The 15,538-nt window shown below is 33.5% G+C and overlaps 2 protein-coding genes across 3 annotated transcripts in view; one reads left to right on the top strand and one right to left on the bottom strand.

The window, feature by feature from the left end:
* Positions 1-15,538, bottom strand: part of LOC127731862 (uncharacterized) — an 897,808-nt gene that overhangs the window by 461,164 nt on the left and 421,106 nt on the right. The gene's annotated exons all lie outside the window — the stretch shown is intronic.
* Positions 8,342-14,566, top strand: LOC127731919 (uncharacterized). Its single transcript, XM_052240764.1, has 6 exons — positions 8,342-8,429; positions 9,311-9,408; positions 10,327-10,431; positions 12,317-12,403; positions 13,180-13,218; positions 14,483-14,566. Exons 1-6 carry the CDS (start codon positions 8,342-8,344, stop codon positions 14,564-14,566), a joined length of 501 nt encoding a protein of 166 aa, XP_052096724.1.

Raw genomic sequence — 15,538 nt, 5'->3', positions numbered from 1 at the left:
AAAGTTTAAGTTCCTAGAATGATAAGGTTAAAGCGAATGAAACATTTATCTATATTGAAATGTTTTAATTACATGCAAGTTTAAATGCAATGGCAAAATGTAAAGTGGCAAGTGTTGTAGAGCAATCTTCTATTTAAGAGTTAAAGTCTCTTCTAAATTCATCAAATGACAATAACTTGCGGTATGCGTTAAAAAATAATTATTGGAGGATACGGTCAGTCACATGAGTAATAGTATTGATGAAAGCCTGACACATATAGGACGATAATTTGTGAAGGCGTGACAAATAAATCTCATAGTATCCAATCAGCTTTCATATCATAAAGGACAGAAACTTCAAACGTTCGGTCATAAAGGACAGAAACTGCAAACGTTCGGTAATTATTAAATACTAGTACACATTCTGTTTCGACCTGAATATGATTCATAATTATTGTAGTTTTTTAAGCTATAATTCAGCTTTTAAAAATATACGTGATTGAATTTAAGAAAATCTAGAAATAGTTTGATAATTTAAGTAATACTAAGAATATGTTAATTATTGCACTTGATGTGCAACATAACATTGAACATGACATCAAATGCTCATTTTTCCCATTTAGGTACTGACGCTTTAACGTCAGAAAATCCGAAATTGAAATCAATTTATATCCAACACAAGTCGGCTGTGTTTTTTATCGTCATCTTTTGTTTTGATATACACTACGAGCAGTTAGCAGGGATTCCTGTTTTTATACGACCGCAAAAATTAAAAATTTTTTGGTCGTATATTGGTATGACGTTAGCGTCGTCGTCGTCGTCATCCGAAGACACATTGGTTTTCGCACTCTAACTTTAGTTTAAGTGAATGGATCTCCATGAAATTTTACCATAAGGTTCAATACCACAAAAAGAAGGTTGGGATTGATTTTGGGGGTTATGGTACCAACAGTTAAGGAATTAGGGGCCAAAAAGGGGCCAAAAATAAGCATTTTTGTAACTTCCAGACATAACTTGTGTGTTAGTGTATGAATCTCTCTGACATTGTACCACAAAGTTCCATATCACAAAGGGAATGCTGGGATTGATTTTGGGGGTAATTGCCACCAAATTTTAGGAATTAGGGGCCAAAAAGGGGCAAAAAACAAGCATTTTTCTAGTTTCATGACAATAACTTGTGTGTAAATGTATGGATCTCTCTGACATTGTACCACAAGGTTCCATATATCAAAGGAAATTCTGGGATTGATTTTGGGGGTAATTGCCCAAAACGTTAAGGAATAAGGGGCCAAAAAGGGGCCAAAAATAGCATTTTTCTAGTTTCCAGACAATTACTTGTGTTCAAGTGTATAGATCTCTCTGAAATTGTACTGCAAGGTACCACACCACAAAGGGAAGGCTGGGATTGATTTTGGGGGTAATTGCCCTAAACGTTTAGGAATTTGGGGCCAAAAAGGGGCCTAAAAACAAGCATTTTTCTAGTTTCCAGACAATAATTTGTGTTCAAGTGTATGGATCTCTCTGAAATTGTACTGCAAGGTACCATACCACAAAGGGAAGTCTGGGATTGAGTTTGGGGGTGATGAATCATAAGGGGGTTCAAAAAATTTAGGGGAGGGATTTTTTTTTTCTTTAAAATTTTCCATTTTATAAATGGGTTATTTCTGATTTATATATAAAAGCAAATAATAATGATATGGTTTGAATAGGTAAATTAAAAAATTTTTAGTTCTTAGACCACATTCATTCTGTGTCAGAAACCTACGCTGTGTCAAATATTTAATCACAATCCAAATTCAGTACTGTATCAAGCTTGAATGTTGTGTCCATACTTGCCCCAACTGTTCAGGGTTCGACCTCTGCGGTCGTATCAAGCTGCGCCCAGCGGAGCATTTTATTAATCTTTATAAAAATAAGAAGATGTGGTATGATAGTCAAGGAGAAAACTTTCCACCAGGGACCAAAATGATATAAAAGTAAGCAACTATAGGTCACCATACGACCTTCGTCAATGAACAAAACCAATACCGCATAGAAAGCTATCAAATGCCCCGAAATGAATTGTAAAATAATTCAAACGAGAAAACTAACGGCCTGATTTATGTACAAAAGAATTTACGAAAAACAAATATGATATACAGCAACCAACGACAACCACTGATTTACAGGTTCCAGACTTGGGACAGGCAAATACAGAATGTGGCAGGGTTAAACATGTTTGCGGGCACCCAACCCAATTATTTATATATAAAACATCCAAAGAATTTTTTACACTCCAAAATAGTTTATTTCATTTCTTTCATATGCTTTTTCAAAAATGATAATGATTTCTTTGATAGTAGTAAGGGAACTAGTTAAAAGAATTGAAAGATTGGTGGTAGAACACCTACTAGAGGCCGAGATGAAACAATATTTAATGTAATTTAAGTAACCAATTTAAATAGAGACCTTCAAATGATCAGAGGAGGCCTTAAGCTGAAACGTGGTTATGATATGATTGTTTACTATTTGAATCACTGTGGAGCACATGGACCTGGATGTAGAAGTATTTATTAAGTCGACTTATTTTGCAGTTTTCTATTAAGATGATGGATCACGAAACAGAAAGTTTGATTGAAATATTTAATAAGGAAATGTTTACTCTTCTTATAGAATCATGTGGCAATTAGTAGAACGATAAACATGCTGGCAGATACACTAGACGAAAATCTGAGGCTTCATGACCTAACGAATGCTTATTTGATGTTTGAAGCACTAACTGAGCATTCATATTCTTTCTACTGCTATCTGTGTGGCTTCTATCCGACAACGATTGTGATGGACGGCATACGAAAGACTTGTTTTCGACATGCCGGTTGGTATAAGTATTAGTTTTCCATATATATATATATGATATAATTGTGTTCACACAAATCTTAAAAAGTTCCCTGATTTAGTCTAGGTCGGCTTTCACGTTTTTGTGATTATCGTTTTAAAGCATGCGGTTCGAAGAATAAATCCTTCACTTTATACAATTTGTCACACTTGATCCATTCTAGACAACCTTCTAGACAACCTTACAGTTACGCAAATTTGATTGACTTCCTTTATTCTGTGTCACGTATATTCTTCTAACTTTGATATAACAAACCAAAGAAGGATATAATTACAAATCACTGCATAATACTAACTTGCTATACGTCCTTAATTAATATCATTACACACAATATTTCCTAAATGAAAATAACTATAAGATCTCCGGCAATGTTCTCGAGATACAACATGAATTGGAGTAAAAGCTTTATATTTATTTATTTACACCATGCAGAAGAAATAGGTAGTAAAATAATAAAACAAAAGTATGTTTTTGGTTTCCCACCTTCATATTAAAATGTTGTTTAAATTCACTTGCAATGACATTTAAGGAACCAGTGAGTTGACAGAATAGTTATACACCAATACTCCAGTCGCAGATATTTTAATCATTCCCTTGAATATGTCTTTGCTTCATTTTTGAGGCTTAGCTTCTCAGACTTGCAGTAGAAATAATTTAACGATTTGATTGCATTGTCATGTCTGGTACAGTTTCAGATATGGTTGCACCGGCAGATTTTACAGAATTACCCGAAACAGTTGATATGGATTCATTTTGGAAGAAAGTGGAACAAGAGTTGATAAGTCCTGGAGTTAGACATGGTAAACATTTTCACTTGTTAATCGTATGTATATTGATGAGGCAACTTAGTAAACGAGTGCAAATATGTCCCAAAAAAAAAATCGAAATATAAAGGAATGCTGCCTCATTGCATTAAACCTGTCACTAATATGATAAAACCAAATTGTGTATTAGATTTTTGTTGATGAAACACATTATTGAAATAAATATAAAAATAAGAAGATGTGGTATGGTAGCCAATGAGACAACTCTCCACCAAAAAGCAAATGACGTAGAAGGTTAGCAACTATATATAGGTCACCGTATGGCCTTCAACGATGAGTAAAACCCATACCGCAATGCAAGCTATAAAAGGCTCTGAAATGACAAATGTAAAATAATTCAAACGAGAAAACTAAAGGCCTGATTTATGAACAAAACAATATACAAAAAAACAGATATGATATACAGCAACAAACGACAACTACTGAATTACAGGCTCCTGGCTTGTGACAGGCACATACAAAATGTGGCGGGGTTAAACATGTTTGCGGACGACCCAAACCTACACTTATTCATTTGTTGACATGTTACAGGAAACCGACTAAATGAGATAGTGCCAAACTACGAATTTTGGGCACCTTGGATTGGAAATGAATCAAGACGAAGCAACCATGTCTTTAATACTGAAAGTTTAAAATGTCCAAGAAGACTTCACATTCCAGACGAGACTGAACCAGTTCCTGACGAAGTTTTAAAAAGTTTAAGGGATGAAAAGGTACACGTAATGTATTTTTATGCGAGTCATGTATACTTTTGTAATACACTTTACAGTATTTGTTCTGTCTTTTTCACATCCTACTAAGAGTTTTCAAATATTATCATATTTCCAGGGTAGGTTTCGGTGTATGTATTTTCCTGATACATGTAATACATAATTTAAAAGTAGTGTTCTGAATGTAATCAGAATCCACTTATAATATGGCAGCCAGTGAAGTGCATATTGGTTGTTGTTTTTAACTTATAATTTGTTTATGTAAGAAATGAAAGGAAACCCTTATATAACTACAATTTCAAATGATATAGTTCATAGATCAGATCAAATAAACGGTTTGAAGAAGAATCGCAACGACTAAAATTTGGGAGAAACACCCCTCCAATCTTAGGAACGATGGACAAAATATAATGGAAAAAGGCAAATATAAACGCGTATTTAAAACAAATAATGAAACTAAATGTTTCCTTGAACCATACGAAACCGTTAGATCAAAAGTGTAAGCATGTCTAGCTCGACAACCCTCTATCACTACTTGGTCAATATTTTAAAAAATTCAGTTAATATGAATTATTGATCAAATATATGATAGTAATTTCTATGTAAAAGAGTCATTTTCAGCTTTAATACCGTATTGAAACGTTCAATGTAAAATATATGTACGGCCAACGTCAATCATATATTCTTCTTTATTTGAAGGTTTCAAGAGTTCGACGTTTCTGCAAAGAATTGGGTATACCGGACAACGGTTCAATGATGGATCTAATCATCAGACTTCGTGAACATTCAATAAAACAGACTGATTATGACAGGGCATATGAGAAAATCTTTGGCACATCTGGTAAGTTTCATTGCGAAATCTTAGCGTTTTGAAAATGTTTATTTGGCTGAATTTTATTTAAAGATACAACAGAATAAAATTAAACGAGTAGAAAGTGATTTAATTTTAATTTTACAAGAAAAAAAATGGAACTCAGTCGGCCAATCATTTTTTCACATTGAATCAATATTCAAATGGCAGTTACAAACTTTTTTTATGAGGGGGAGGAGGGTAAATAGGAATCACAGTCATTCCGTCTGGATGTCTGCCTGCCCATATGCTCTGTAAGCGCAACTTTACGACTGGGCGGACAGTGGTGACATTTTACACAGTTAGACAACATCACATGAGTTTGCATACATACGAAAGCCCGTTTATGACCACCAAAAAATATACCACGAAATTTAAAAAACTTCTGATCACGAATTGAAATCGTTATCATGAATTGTACAATTCGTTATCACGCATTAAATAAGTGATAACGAATTTGTGGAATTAGATATTACATATTGTTGTAATTTGTGATCACAGATTATATACGTTATCATATATTTTTGTAATTTGTGATAAAATATTTGTAGAACACTACGTTAAAACATATTTTGGAATTCTTTATGACGGATTTAATCCGAAAATCTGTGATAACGGTTTTATTTCATGATCACGAATTACCAAAATCTGTGATAACTATTTCAAGGGATTCGTTAATTTCTGGAAATGCTCAATGTCATTCGTGAAATCTGTAAGGACAATATAGTCTTTAATGCCGAATGATTATTACAATAAAAGACAATAGCGGCATTGATCACATGTATATAGAATGAATTTGTAACTATAAATTAAGAGTAGAATCCTACCGTGCAACTTGTTTTAAATTGACTAAAAATTCTGCAAAAAATGTTCATATACCAATTCGAAAAGAAGGGTGATAAAATTTTCTTTTTAAAGTGTCAATCTGCCTAAGAATCAGGCAGTGGTGAAAACATGACAAACAAAAACCCACGCAAGTTTACATTAATTTATGTTCAAAATGTATAATGGTGCATGAAAATAACATTCGTTTCCATTTCCTGTTCTGGTATTTCAATATATAATTTGGTTGAAATGCACTAGAAATTAACAATTAAGGGGAGCTAATTCCGTAATTTGCTATCATTCTAACCAAAAGTTATTTAGAGATTTCTCGAATTACCAGACACACAGAAACGAAAGACCTACCATTTCTAACTCAGGATGAGGGTAACTTCAAAACAGGATGGTTAGGTCGGTGGGTTTTTTTCGGTCATGTTTTGAAATTCTCCTAAATTGCCTGATTCTTACAAAGACTGGCACTTTAAAAAAATACATGAATAAAATTGAGAATGGAAATGAGGAATGTGTCAAAGAGACAACAACCCGACCATAGAGCAGACAACAGCCGAAGGCCACCAATGGGTCTTCAATGCAGCGAGAAACTTCCGCACCCGGAGGCGTCCTTCAGCGGGCCCCTAAACAAATATGTATACTAGTTCAGTGATAATGGACGTCATACTAAACTCCAAATTATACACAAGAAACTAAAATTTAAAATGATACAAGACTAACAAAGGCCAGAGGCTCCTGACTTGGGACAGGCGCAAAAATGCGGCGGGGTTAAACATGTTTTTTGAGATCTCAACCCTCCCCCTATACCTCTAGCCAATGTAGAAAAAACAAACGTACAACAGTACGCACAGTAAAACTCAGTTTAAGAGAAGTCCGAGTCCGATGTCAGAATTGGAAACAAAAGAAAATAAACAAAATGACAATAATACATAAATAACAACAGACTACTAGCAGTTACTGACATGCCAGCTCCAGACCTCAATTAAACTGATTGAAAGATTATGTCTTCATCATATGAATATCAGACACAATCCCTCCTGTTACGGGTTTAGTATTATACCATCATAAAATATATGAGAAGAACATTACCCGTGTCATGCCAACAACTGGTTTTAGAATAAATATGTTTAATAATGTATGCTAGTTTAATTTTGATCCTGGTATCTATGATGAGCTTATTTTGATAACTTAATTTGAAGATTTAAAGATATCAAATGGAGTTTATGTTATATTGCAAACAATGTTATTACTAATATAAAATAAGAAGATTAAGTATGAATGCCAATGAGACAACTATCTACCAGAGACCAAGTGACGTAGATGTTAACAACTATATATCACCGTAGGGCCTCATCCATATTCACCAACCATATCGCAAGCTATAAAAAAACGCCCCGACATGTCGAAATGTAACACAATTGAAACGAGTAGACCAACGGCCTGATTTATGTACAAAACAACAAACGAAAAACAGTAACAAACGAAAAACAGCAACAAACGAAAAACAATTATGATATACAGCAACAAACGAAAAACAATTATGATAAACAGCAACAAACGACAACATCTCAATTACAGGTTTCTGTATTGGGACAGGCACATACATATGGTGGGGTTAATCATGTTTACGGGCGCCTAACAACATCCTCCTAACCTAGGACAGTGGTGTAACAGGACAACATAAAATCAGTTGAAATGGGCTTAACGTATCAGATCGATACATAGCAAAAATAAAAAATAAATTTATTTTTTAAATTCAGGTGGATGGCTTATTGCTGCCTGTCCTCATTCTGTGGTTTATGCAGCGAAGAGTCTCCTCAGAAGTGAAAGTCCGAGAGATTTCGTCGATTTGATGAGATTATTCAAATCTCGACCGAACATCTTGATATCGGATATAGCCAACAGAGTAGCTGCCAGCGGAAATAAAATCACCCGCATGTTTTATCCATTTGAGGGACGTGTGGCAGAAAACACCAACGAAAACTTAGAAAAGGCTAAAAGTGGGTTGTTTACTTGGGAATTGGGGTGCCTTAATGAGATCGGGCCAGAAACAACAGTCAACCAGTCAATAAGCAATGAAAAAAATCCAACATCCGGGTCATCGGAACACTATAGCTTATTTGACTGGTTCCACGAAGATAATACCAAGGATGTTAAGGAAATTCTGAGAAAGGTATCTTTAGTGGAAGGATTAGGGTCATTTACCAACTCCCAAGTTGTTGAACAGTTTTTCAACAGCATGACAAGAGATCTTTATTTCCTAAACGAGATGTCTCCAGCTGTTCATGTTTTCATCTGTCGCCTCATGTTGCAATTCCACAATGAGAAATCGAACAACTTAATAAAAAAGCAACAGAGTAAGTTATTTCCAACAGAGATGTCTTTAACCAGTTAGGTCAGTTATGTCAGCAGTTTGAAGACGACATCAATGGTATACAAACATCAATTGTTGAGAATTTGGAAATACGAGAAGATCATGGATCAGGAAACGTTGGTCAGCCATCAGATGTCACCACACAGAATACTTGCCCTACAGCTACTAGTATGACTGATAGATCACCTTGCGCAGTTCCTTTACATTTTCAGGAGCTATCGCAAATACAGAGCGCACTAAACTCGTCAGCCAGGGAGAATTATTCGATCTATTCCTCTTTAATGCTGTCTACTTTTGAGGAAAAAATAAGAGAGCTCATCAATACCTGGGACAACCTTTCTGACGAAGAAAGACAGGCTATATCACTGAACATCGACTATGTATCAAATGTTCTCTTTAAATGTCCATCGGAGAGAAGACTGTCAGAAGTGTCAAGCATTTTTGTTGCAGGATCGTATATACAGTGGCAGGGACCTACAAATTACTGTGGTTTGTGTGCAGTAAATAACATCATTGGTTCAAGCCCTGACGGAATATTTCCTGTATTAATAGCGGACATGGATTACATCGCAGATGAACTGTGGCTGAATATGGCTGGAGATCCCATAGTTCCGCTAACGTTTCCGATACCTGCACTTCGTGACAGAGAGGGATTTTATAGTGGAGAAGTCATCATCCAAACTCTCGAGAGGCGGTCATATTCGACGACAAGACTGCAACATGATGTCCTTTCTTCCACAGAAGATAATGAAATCATAAACAATCTGATGTCCTTCGAAGAAATAAAGGGATTGATAATTAGAAAGTTTAACGAAGCACATTGGATTTCAATTCCAATAATCAACGATCAATTTATCTTCATAGATCCGAAAGTGAAAGCACAACGTACACTGCCATCAAGCGATGTATGTCAATTAATAAGGAGCCATTGTTTTCACCCTGGAGCAGTTTACATTGTGCAGGTAAAATATGACCAAAAAAGTCCCGCTTATCAGATACTAGTATAGAGTATTTAGCTACTACTGATTTCATAGTCAACTAAAAGATTACCCACATATGCAAAGTCCAATCTGATTGAAACCCAGATCCTTCGTCCACGCTTCGTTTACAAGCCAATCGTGGACATAGGATATGTACTTTTATTAGATTGTGCAAAGTCTATCCATGCACATAATACTCGCCAAAACGTGTAAAATATTTAAGGAAAATGTCACAATAAGTTAAGAGACAAGCAAGCAAGCCAAAATCCAACACAATAGTGTTACTTGTTATGAAGGAGAAGAAAAAGAAAAAACAAATGAAAGTGTGTTCAAATACATCCGACCCTCGTTCATATCTTTTGATCCAGAATACATATATAATTTACATCACATGTAGAAGTTGACTTCCTCGCCATCTGTTCTTAATTGCATTGGAAATAATAATTTAAGTCACCTTTTTACATATTATCATCAGCACCATTAAGGTGTATTAACGAAAAAAATTAAATTGAACAGCAATACACGGTTTTATATAGAACTAAAGATATATTTGTTAAAGATAGTTATTGGTTTTTGACATTTGAAATAAAAAAAAATTGTCCTTATAATCTTCTTTCAAAAGTACGATCATTTACAACGATTCCTAATAAAAATAAGACAAAAACGGATTTAGTTTTTCAAAAGTCTCTTGCTGCGTTTAGGGTATAGAGTAAAGTACACTATGATATGTTGAATTAAATTGTGAAAGACATGGTGAAACCAGAAACAACAAAAGAATTTTTTATAACTGTTGTCGGACACTTTTAAATATTAAATCAAATTTAAAAAATAACATCAAATGTATACATTTTCTGTTACAATTTAAGACACGTATGTTTTAATTCTTGAAATATTTCACAGAAGGACACTTGTCAAACTGGTACAGATGGCATCGACGAAAAAATTGGTAGTACAGATGTAGAAGAAAATTATGAAGAGGGGATCATTCAGAATGAGGTTACAACGGTAATTATTAAACCATTCACAAATCATTAAAACCCATTGTGTCAGGGTTCAATTTGTTTTCATATGAAAATGGTTGGTCTATAAATCGTAAGGATGTTTAGAAATGCTATAAATCCATTTAATTTTATCTTGAACATCGTTAACCCGCAAATAATTTTTTTTTTAAATCAACATTAAAAAGTAGTTATCATTTTTAAATATGTTTGAAGCCCGGTTGTCACTATCAAAGTTAAAATGGTAAAAGTTGTCTTTGACGAGGTAAACTTGGTCCAAGTCATCTGTTGTCACTATCAAAGTTTTTGATCAAAAACTTGGTCTCTAAACACTTTGACCAGGTAAACTTGGTCCAAGTCATCGGTTTTCACTATCAAAAGTTTTTCATCTTTGGTCAAAGAAAAGACTACACTGTGATTGGATAATTCCCTTAGAAAATAGGATTAGATTCTATTCCATACAAGTCCGTCCAAGTTTTTGATCAAAGTTTTCTTTGACGGTTGTCACTATAAAACAATCCATCACTGTGACCAAGAAAACTTGTACAAGAAAACTTTGATAGTGACAACGGGCCTTTAGAACATTTTCTCTATGCTTTCAACACTTTACAAAAATTAATAATGATCACGGATCCGATAATTATGTCATTTTTAGTACTTAATATCTTAAAAGAAATCGAATTTCAGCATGGCGATTCTAAAGATGGATAAGAAGTTATGTTTTAAAAAATATACGATTATTACCCTCTTTGAATTGTTTAAACCACGGTGAACAATCCCAAAGTTAATGAAACCAAGTTGAATTTGCAAAATAGAAATAATATATATATCGAAAGAATTTTGCAACAACCTTTCCAATATGTCTATAAGTTGATGTCAAATTGTCAATGATAGCTTAAGACATTTCTGTTGAAGACATGATAAAATATGGCAAATTGTACGTTTTAGCGAAATTTTGCATCGAAAGTTTGAGTGTTTAATAGTCTTTTGCTGAATTTCCAGTGAAGAATATTTCTCGTGAATTTTCAGGACGAGCATTATAAATACGTTGTAAACCAATATAAAAAAGAGCATAATGAGTTTGAGGTCCTATTGTTTTGCAATAAAAAATCTTCCGAGCAATAATATTTGGTATTCTTTTTGTCAAATCCATTCGCATTATTCCATCTTAAATAGTAAGTTCCATAGCTCCCTCTTAGTTTATCATGTTTGAAAGAATGCTTTTTCTCGTTAAAAAAAAGTCCAAAGACTTTTGGAACTGGCCACAGGAAAAACTTTATGAATATGTATATGACGAGAAACATTTACAGTATAATTTATAGTTTGTAAAGTTAAGGGGCGTGGAAATTCTTGTCGCGTGCGCGACTCGAATATTTCCTCGCCCATGTCTTGTTAATCAGTTACAAATCCTAAATCAAACTGTTTAAATTAATATACTAGTAACTTGGAATTTCTATTGTATTTTGAAAGAGAAAATAGCAGAAGTTAGTACAGTTTGAAAATTCTAAGAATTTCTTTTAATAAATAATGTTTAAATGATTTGATGTACTAAGTTATTTTTAAAAGTTAAAAGTGTTAAAAATATTAAAACCATCAAATGATTGTCCAATTCAATTAGGAATATAACTTTTCCATGTAATGATTCCAGATTGTATGCAAGTTGATATGTTACGCCATTTGTTAGATGACTTATTCCGTTTATTCGATTACTGACGAAAGCATTGGCAAATCAAACACAGTACTGCTATTCCTTAAGTGTTTTAGATAGTCTTTCATTCGGTTCTGCTAGTCTTAATTGTTGATGAACATGATATACACTTGGGGCATGATTTTATAAACACAAATTATAAGATTAAAGCTGACATGTATTTTATTGGTATCTTTCATGTTAGGACAATACAACGGAAGACATAGAAGAACAAACCAGTGATGGAAATGACAATGGAACAAAAGATCTGACTAACAGTGAAAATACAATGGTTATCATTACTTAATATACTTGAATTTAAAAAGATATATGTTGGATAGTTGTATCATCATACCACATCTCCTTATTTTTACATCCCGGTCTCTCGTCTTATTAGACATATTTACCATGTTTACGATGATATAAATCACACAATCCTTTTACGTACATTTTATATAATTACCAGTTTAGTCCATTTTTTTTATAAATAAAAATCTATCACTAAACATACGTTTGGAATAGCGTGGTTGCTTTTCCCTAACTTTCCTTCCTCAAAATTATAACCCAACAATCTCAGTGGTCTCGTGGTTGCGTGCTCGCCTCTGGCTCAATGTTGTGGGTTAAATTTCCGACATTTCCTGCTTTCCTGCTATGCACGCGGCATTTAGGAGTAAAGTTGGCTCGGATTCAGAATAATGTGTGCAGCAACTGTGACATGTATTCCTGCGGATAATCATTGTTATCTTGTGAAGAAGCAAGCCTTCAAGTAAAATACGGCTATACAACAAGGCATAGTCTATATTTATTTGTAAGGTGCATGATGTATTTGTCACTTGACGTTAACTACCAATCAATTATCAGTTATATATTATGATTCCTTCTGGACTCGTGAAATTCGTTTCGAAAGAAGTTGTAATCACGGAAAAAATATTTAGAGTGAGAAAACTTACTTTTACTGGAATGATAAACACAGATTGCGAACAGTTATCTTCACTTAGAATTAAGCACAGTCTACATATAGCATCTGAACTATAAGAGTTTATAATTAACAAACTGTCCTTATTTCAGGTGAAACGTAATTACGAATTAAGGAAGAAACCACCAAAGGTAAATGATTATATACTTAGCACACATAATATACGGGCGACCTACATTTGCGCGAATTTGAATTTTGACTGGTATTACGTTTGCGCGAATTTACCTGCAATTTACATGAGTTTTATCTGTGTTTAATACTGAAAATAACCTGAATTTTACAACAGCTTTTTTAATGATTAATCATATTGATAAATACATATTATTTTATTCGTTTATGTATTAGATACACCTATGAGGGCGTTAGCCCGATTGGGTGTATCTAATTTACACCAAGATATCATTATCTATGCAGAATGATAGTTTTCAATAATTTAGGAGGGGGGTCTTTCAGCGATTTGACCATATGTTATTGAAAAGCATGATAAATGTAGGATATCCAATTTCATTTAACGACATCTTGGTGTAAATTAACATGTAAAAGCAAAGTCTTGAATAAAACACAGTGTGTATGTTCTCGACAAGAACAATCTATAAGTCAGTCTTCGGAGCGATTTAGGATAACATGAATGTGAAATTTCTCCAGAATGAAATTAAAAAAAAATTGTTCAATGGTGAACTGAATGTTGACTTATGTCCTTGTCTGTGCGTATCGTTTCAAATGAGTAGTGGTATCGCTTCCGCTTATTTAAAAGTCAACTAAACTTTCGCTATAACCAGTACTATTTATTCTCTTTCTAATTTAAGTTCGTTAGTTTCATGATTGTGCTTGTTTGTTGGCCTAACAAAACTTTACATTCGCGATAAGATTTTATTCTACATTTGCATATTTTCTATGGTGCATCTCCTTTAAATTTCTTCATTTTCTACTCTATATCTTCACGAAAAGTATATTCATCGAATATCAAGTATTTTTCCCCCTTTGTTTGTCTCAGAGATGGTATTCCTATCTTCAATTCGATTTTCAAATTATCATCTCAGTTATTTTTTTAAAATTTTAATCTATTTTGTTTTATTTCAGAATTCATCATATTTGTCTTAAAGCTTTTCAATAATTTTTTTAAAGAAACTTTAATTAATCCAGGCAAAAGTAGTAGGAGTTTCGAGTTTCCAACAGGTAAATTTCACGCAAACGTGGATATTTTTTCGCGCAAACGTAACGCGCCGTAATATACAAAACAATGATACGCCATAGAAAAATATGGTACGAGTTCATTTCAATTGAAGGCAGACACAATGCAACAAACTATAAAAAAAAACTAGGTCGAAACTAATATTATCTAATATAGTTATGTATACAATAGACGGAATCTCATTTCCAATTTATGCTTCACAGAAAAGAAGGAAGAGTTTTTGGTATGAATACGACCAGAAGAAGATTGCCAAGAGATTGCCATGTTATGTAAGTGTCAATCATTGATATATCTCTAATTACTCACAGAACACTTACCAAAAAGTTGGTAATTGTTCAAAAAGTATATATTTTACCTGCTGGCAGAATTTCTATAAATTTTCAAAAAAGATAAATTTCAACATTACTCTTTGAAAATTAGAAAAGAAATTGACAGCGGCAACTCTTCAACTACAGTACTGTTATTCCTTAATTTGACAAATATCGATATCATCACGGATGGCTGATACAGCACGATTGCCATTGATTGTATTACACATACAATTTACTTGTCTTAACTACTAAGTATAAAATAAACAGTTGTATTATCTGCTGCCAGCTGTGTATTTCTTGTAATGATAATTTATAGCTTGAAACAAGACTTGTTCGGTTTGTATTTTTGCATAGAAACTCTGTACGATTTTTTTCTGAGCATTCCAAAAGATCGCCTTCCTGTAACATTTATAAAAATGCTGTATAGATCTTTTATGAAGTACAACTATAGGTATTAGAGTATAGGACGGCATAACTTCATCTCAGTGGATTAAACACTTCAGCTTGCTTTCGACAATTGCGAGTATTCTTTGATATAGTTTACATCAGCATTGATTTGTTAGTAGTTATGAATTTTTTTATTGTTATTAATTTTCATGTATTATAAGAGTAAACCGCAAAGAGCTTTATGTATGCACAAAAAAATGTAAAAACGTTAATACTTTGAATTGTTATATAATTAGTCTGTGGAAGACAATCTTTGAAATACAGATGAGGATGACGATCCACAAAATGATGAAGAGGACAGTATAAAAGGTAACATACTAGTATTCAAAAATATATTGTACAAAAATATTGTCTTCACATGAAAGTTCTATAAGTAAAATAAAAAAGACTTTACAGTAGGTTGCAAAACGATTGAAGTCCATCTACCAGAAACTAGGAATTTCTATCGTACGAACAAAGGGAGATATGGGGTATATTTCAATGAAGAGACAAATCTAAAAG

The sequence above is a fragment of the Mytilus californianus genome, unplaced genomic scaffold (genome assembly GCF_021869535.1).
Source record: "Mytilus californianus isolate M0D057914Y unplaced genomic scaffold, xbMytCali1.0.p SCAF_21, whole genome shotgun sequence".
NCBI classification, from domain to species: domain Eukaryota; kingdom Metazoa; phylum Mollusca; class Bivalvia; order Mytilida; family Mytilidae; genus Mytilus; species Mytilus californianus.
The sequence above is the reverse complement of the archived record's forward strand: the minus strand, read 5'-3'. Positions and strand labels throughout refer to the sequence as shown.

Coding starts and splice junctions, on each gene's coding strand:
- LOC127731919 (XM_052240764.1), top strand. CDS start 8,342: ATGTCTCCAGCTGTTCATGTTTTCATCTGTCGCCTCATGTTGCAATTC. Junction 8,430..9,310: donor CTTAATAAAAAAGCAACAGA/GTAAGTTATTTC, acceptor TTATCTTCATAG/ATCCGAAAGTGAAAGCACAA. Junction 10,432..12,316: donor TTCAGAATGAGGTTACAACG/GTAATTATTAAA, acceptor CTTTCATGTTAG/GACAATACAACGGAAGACAT.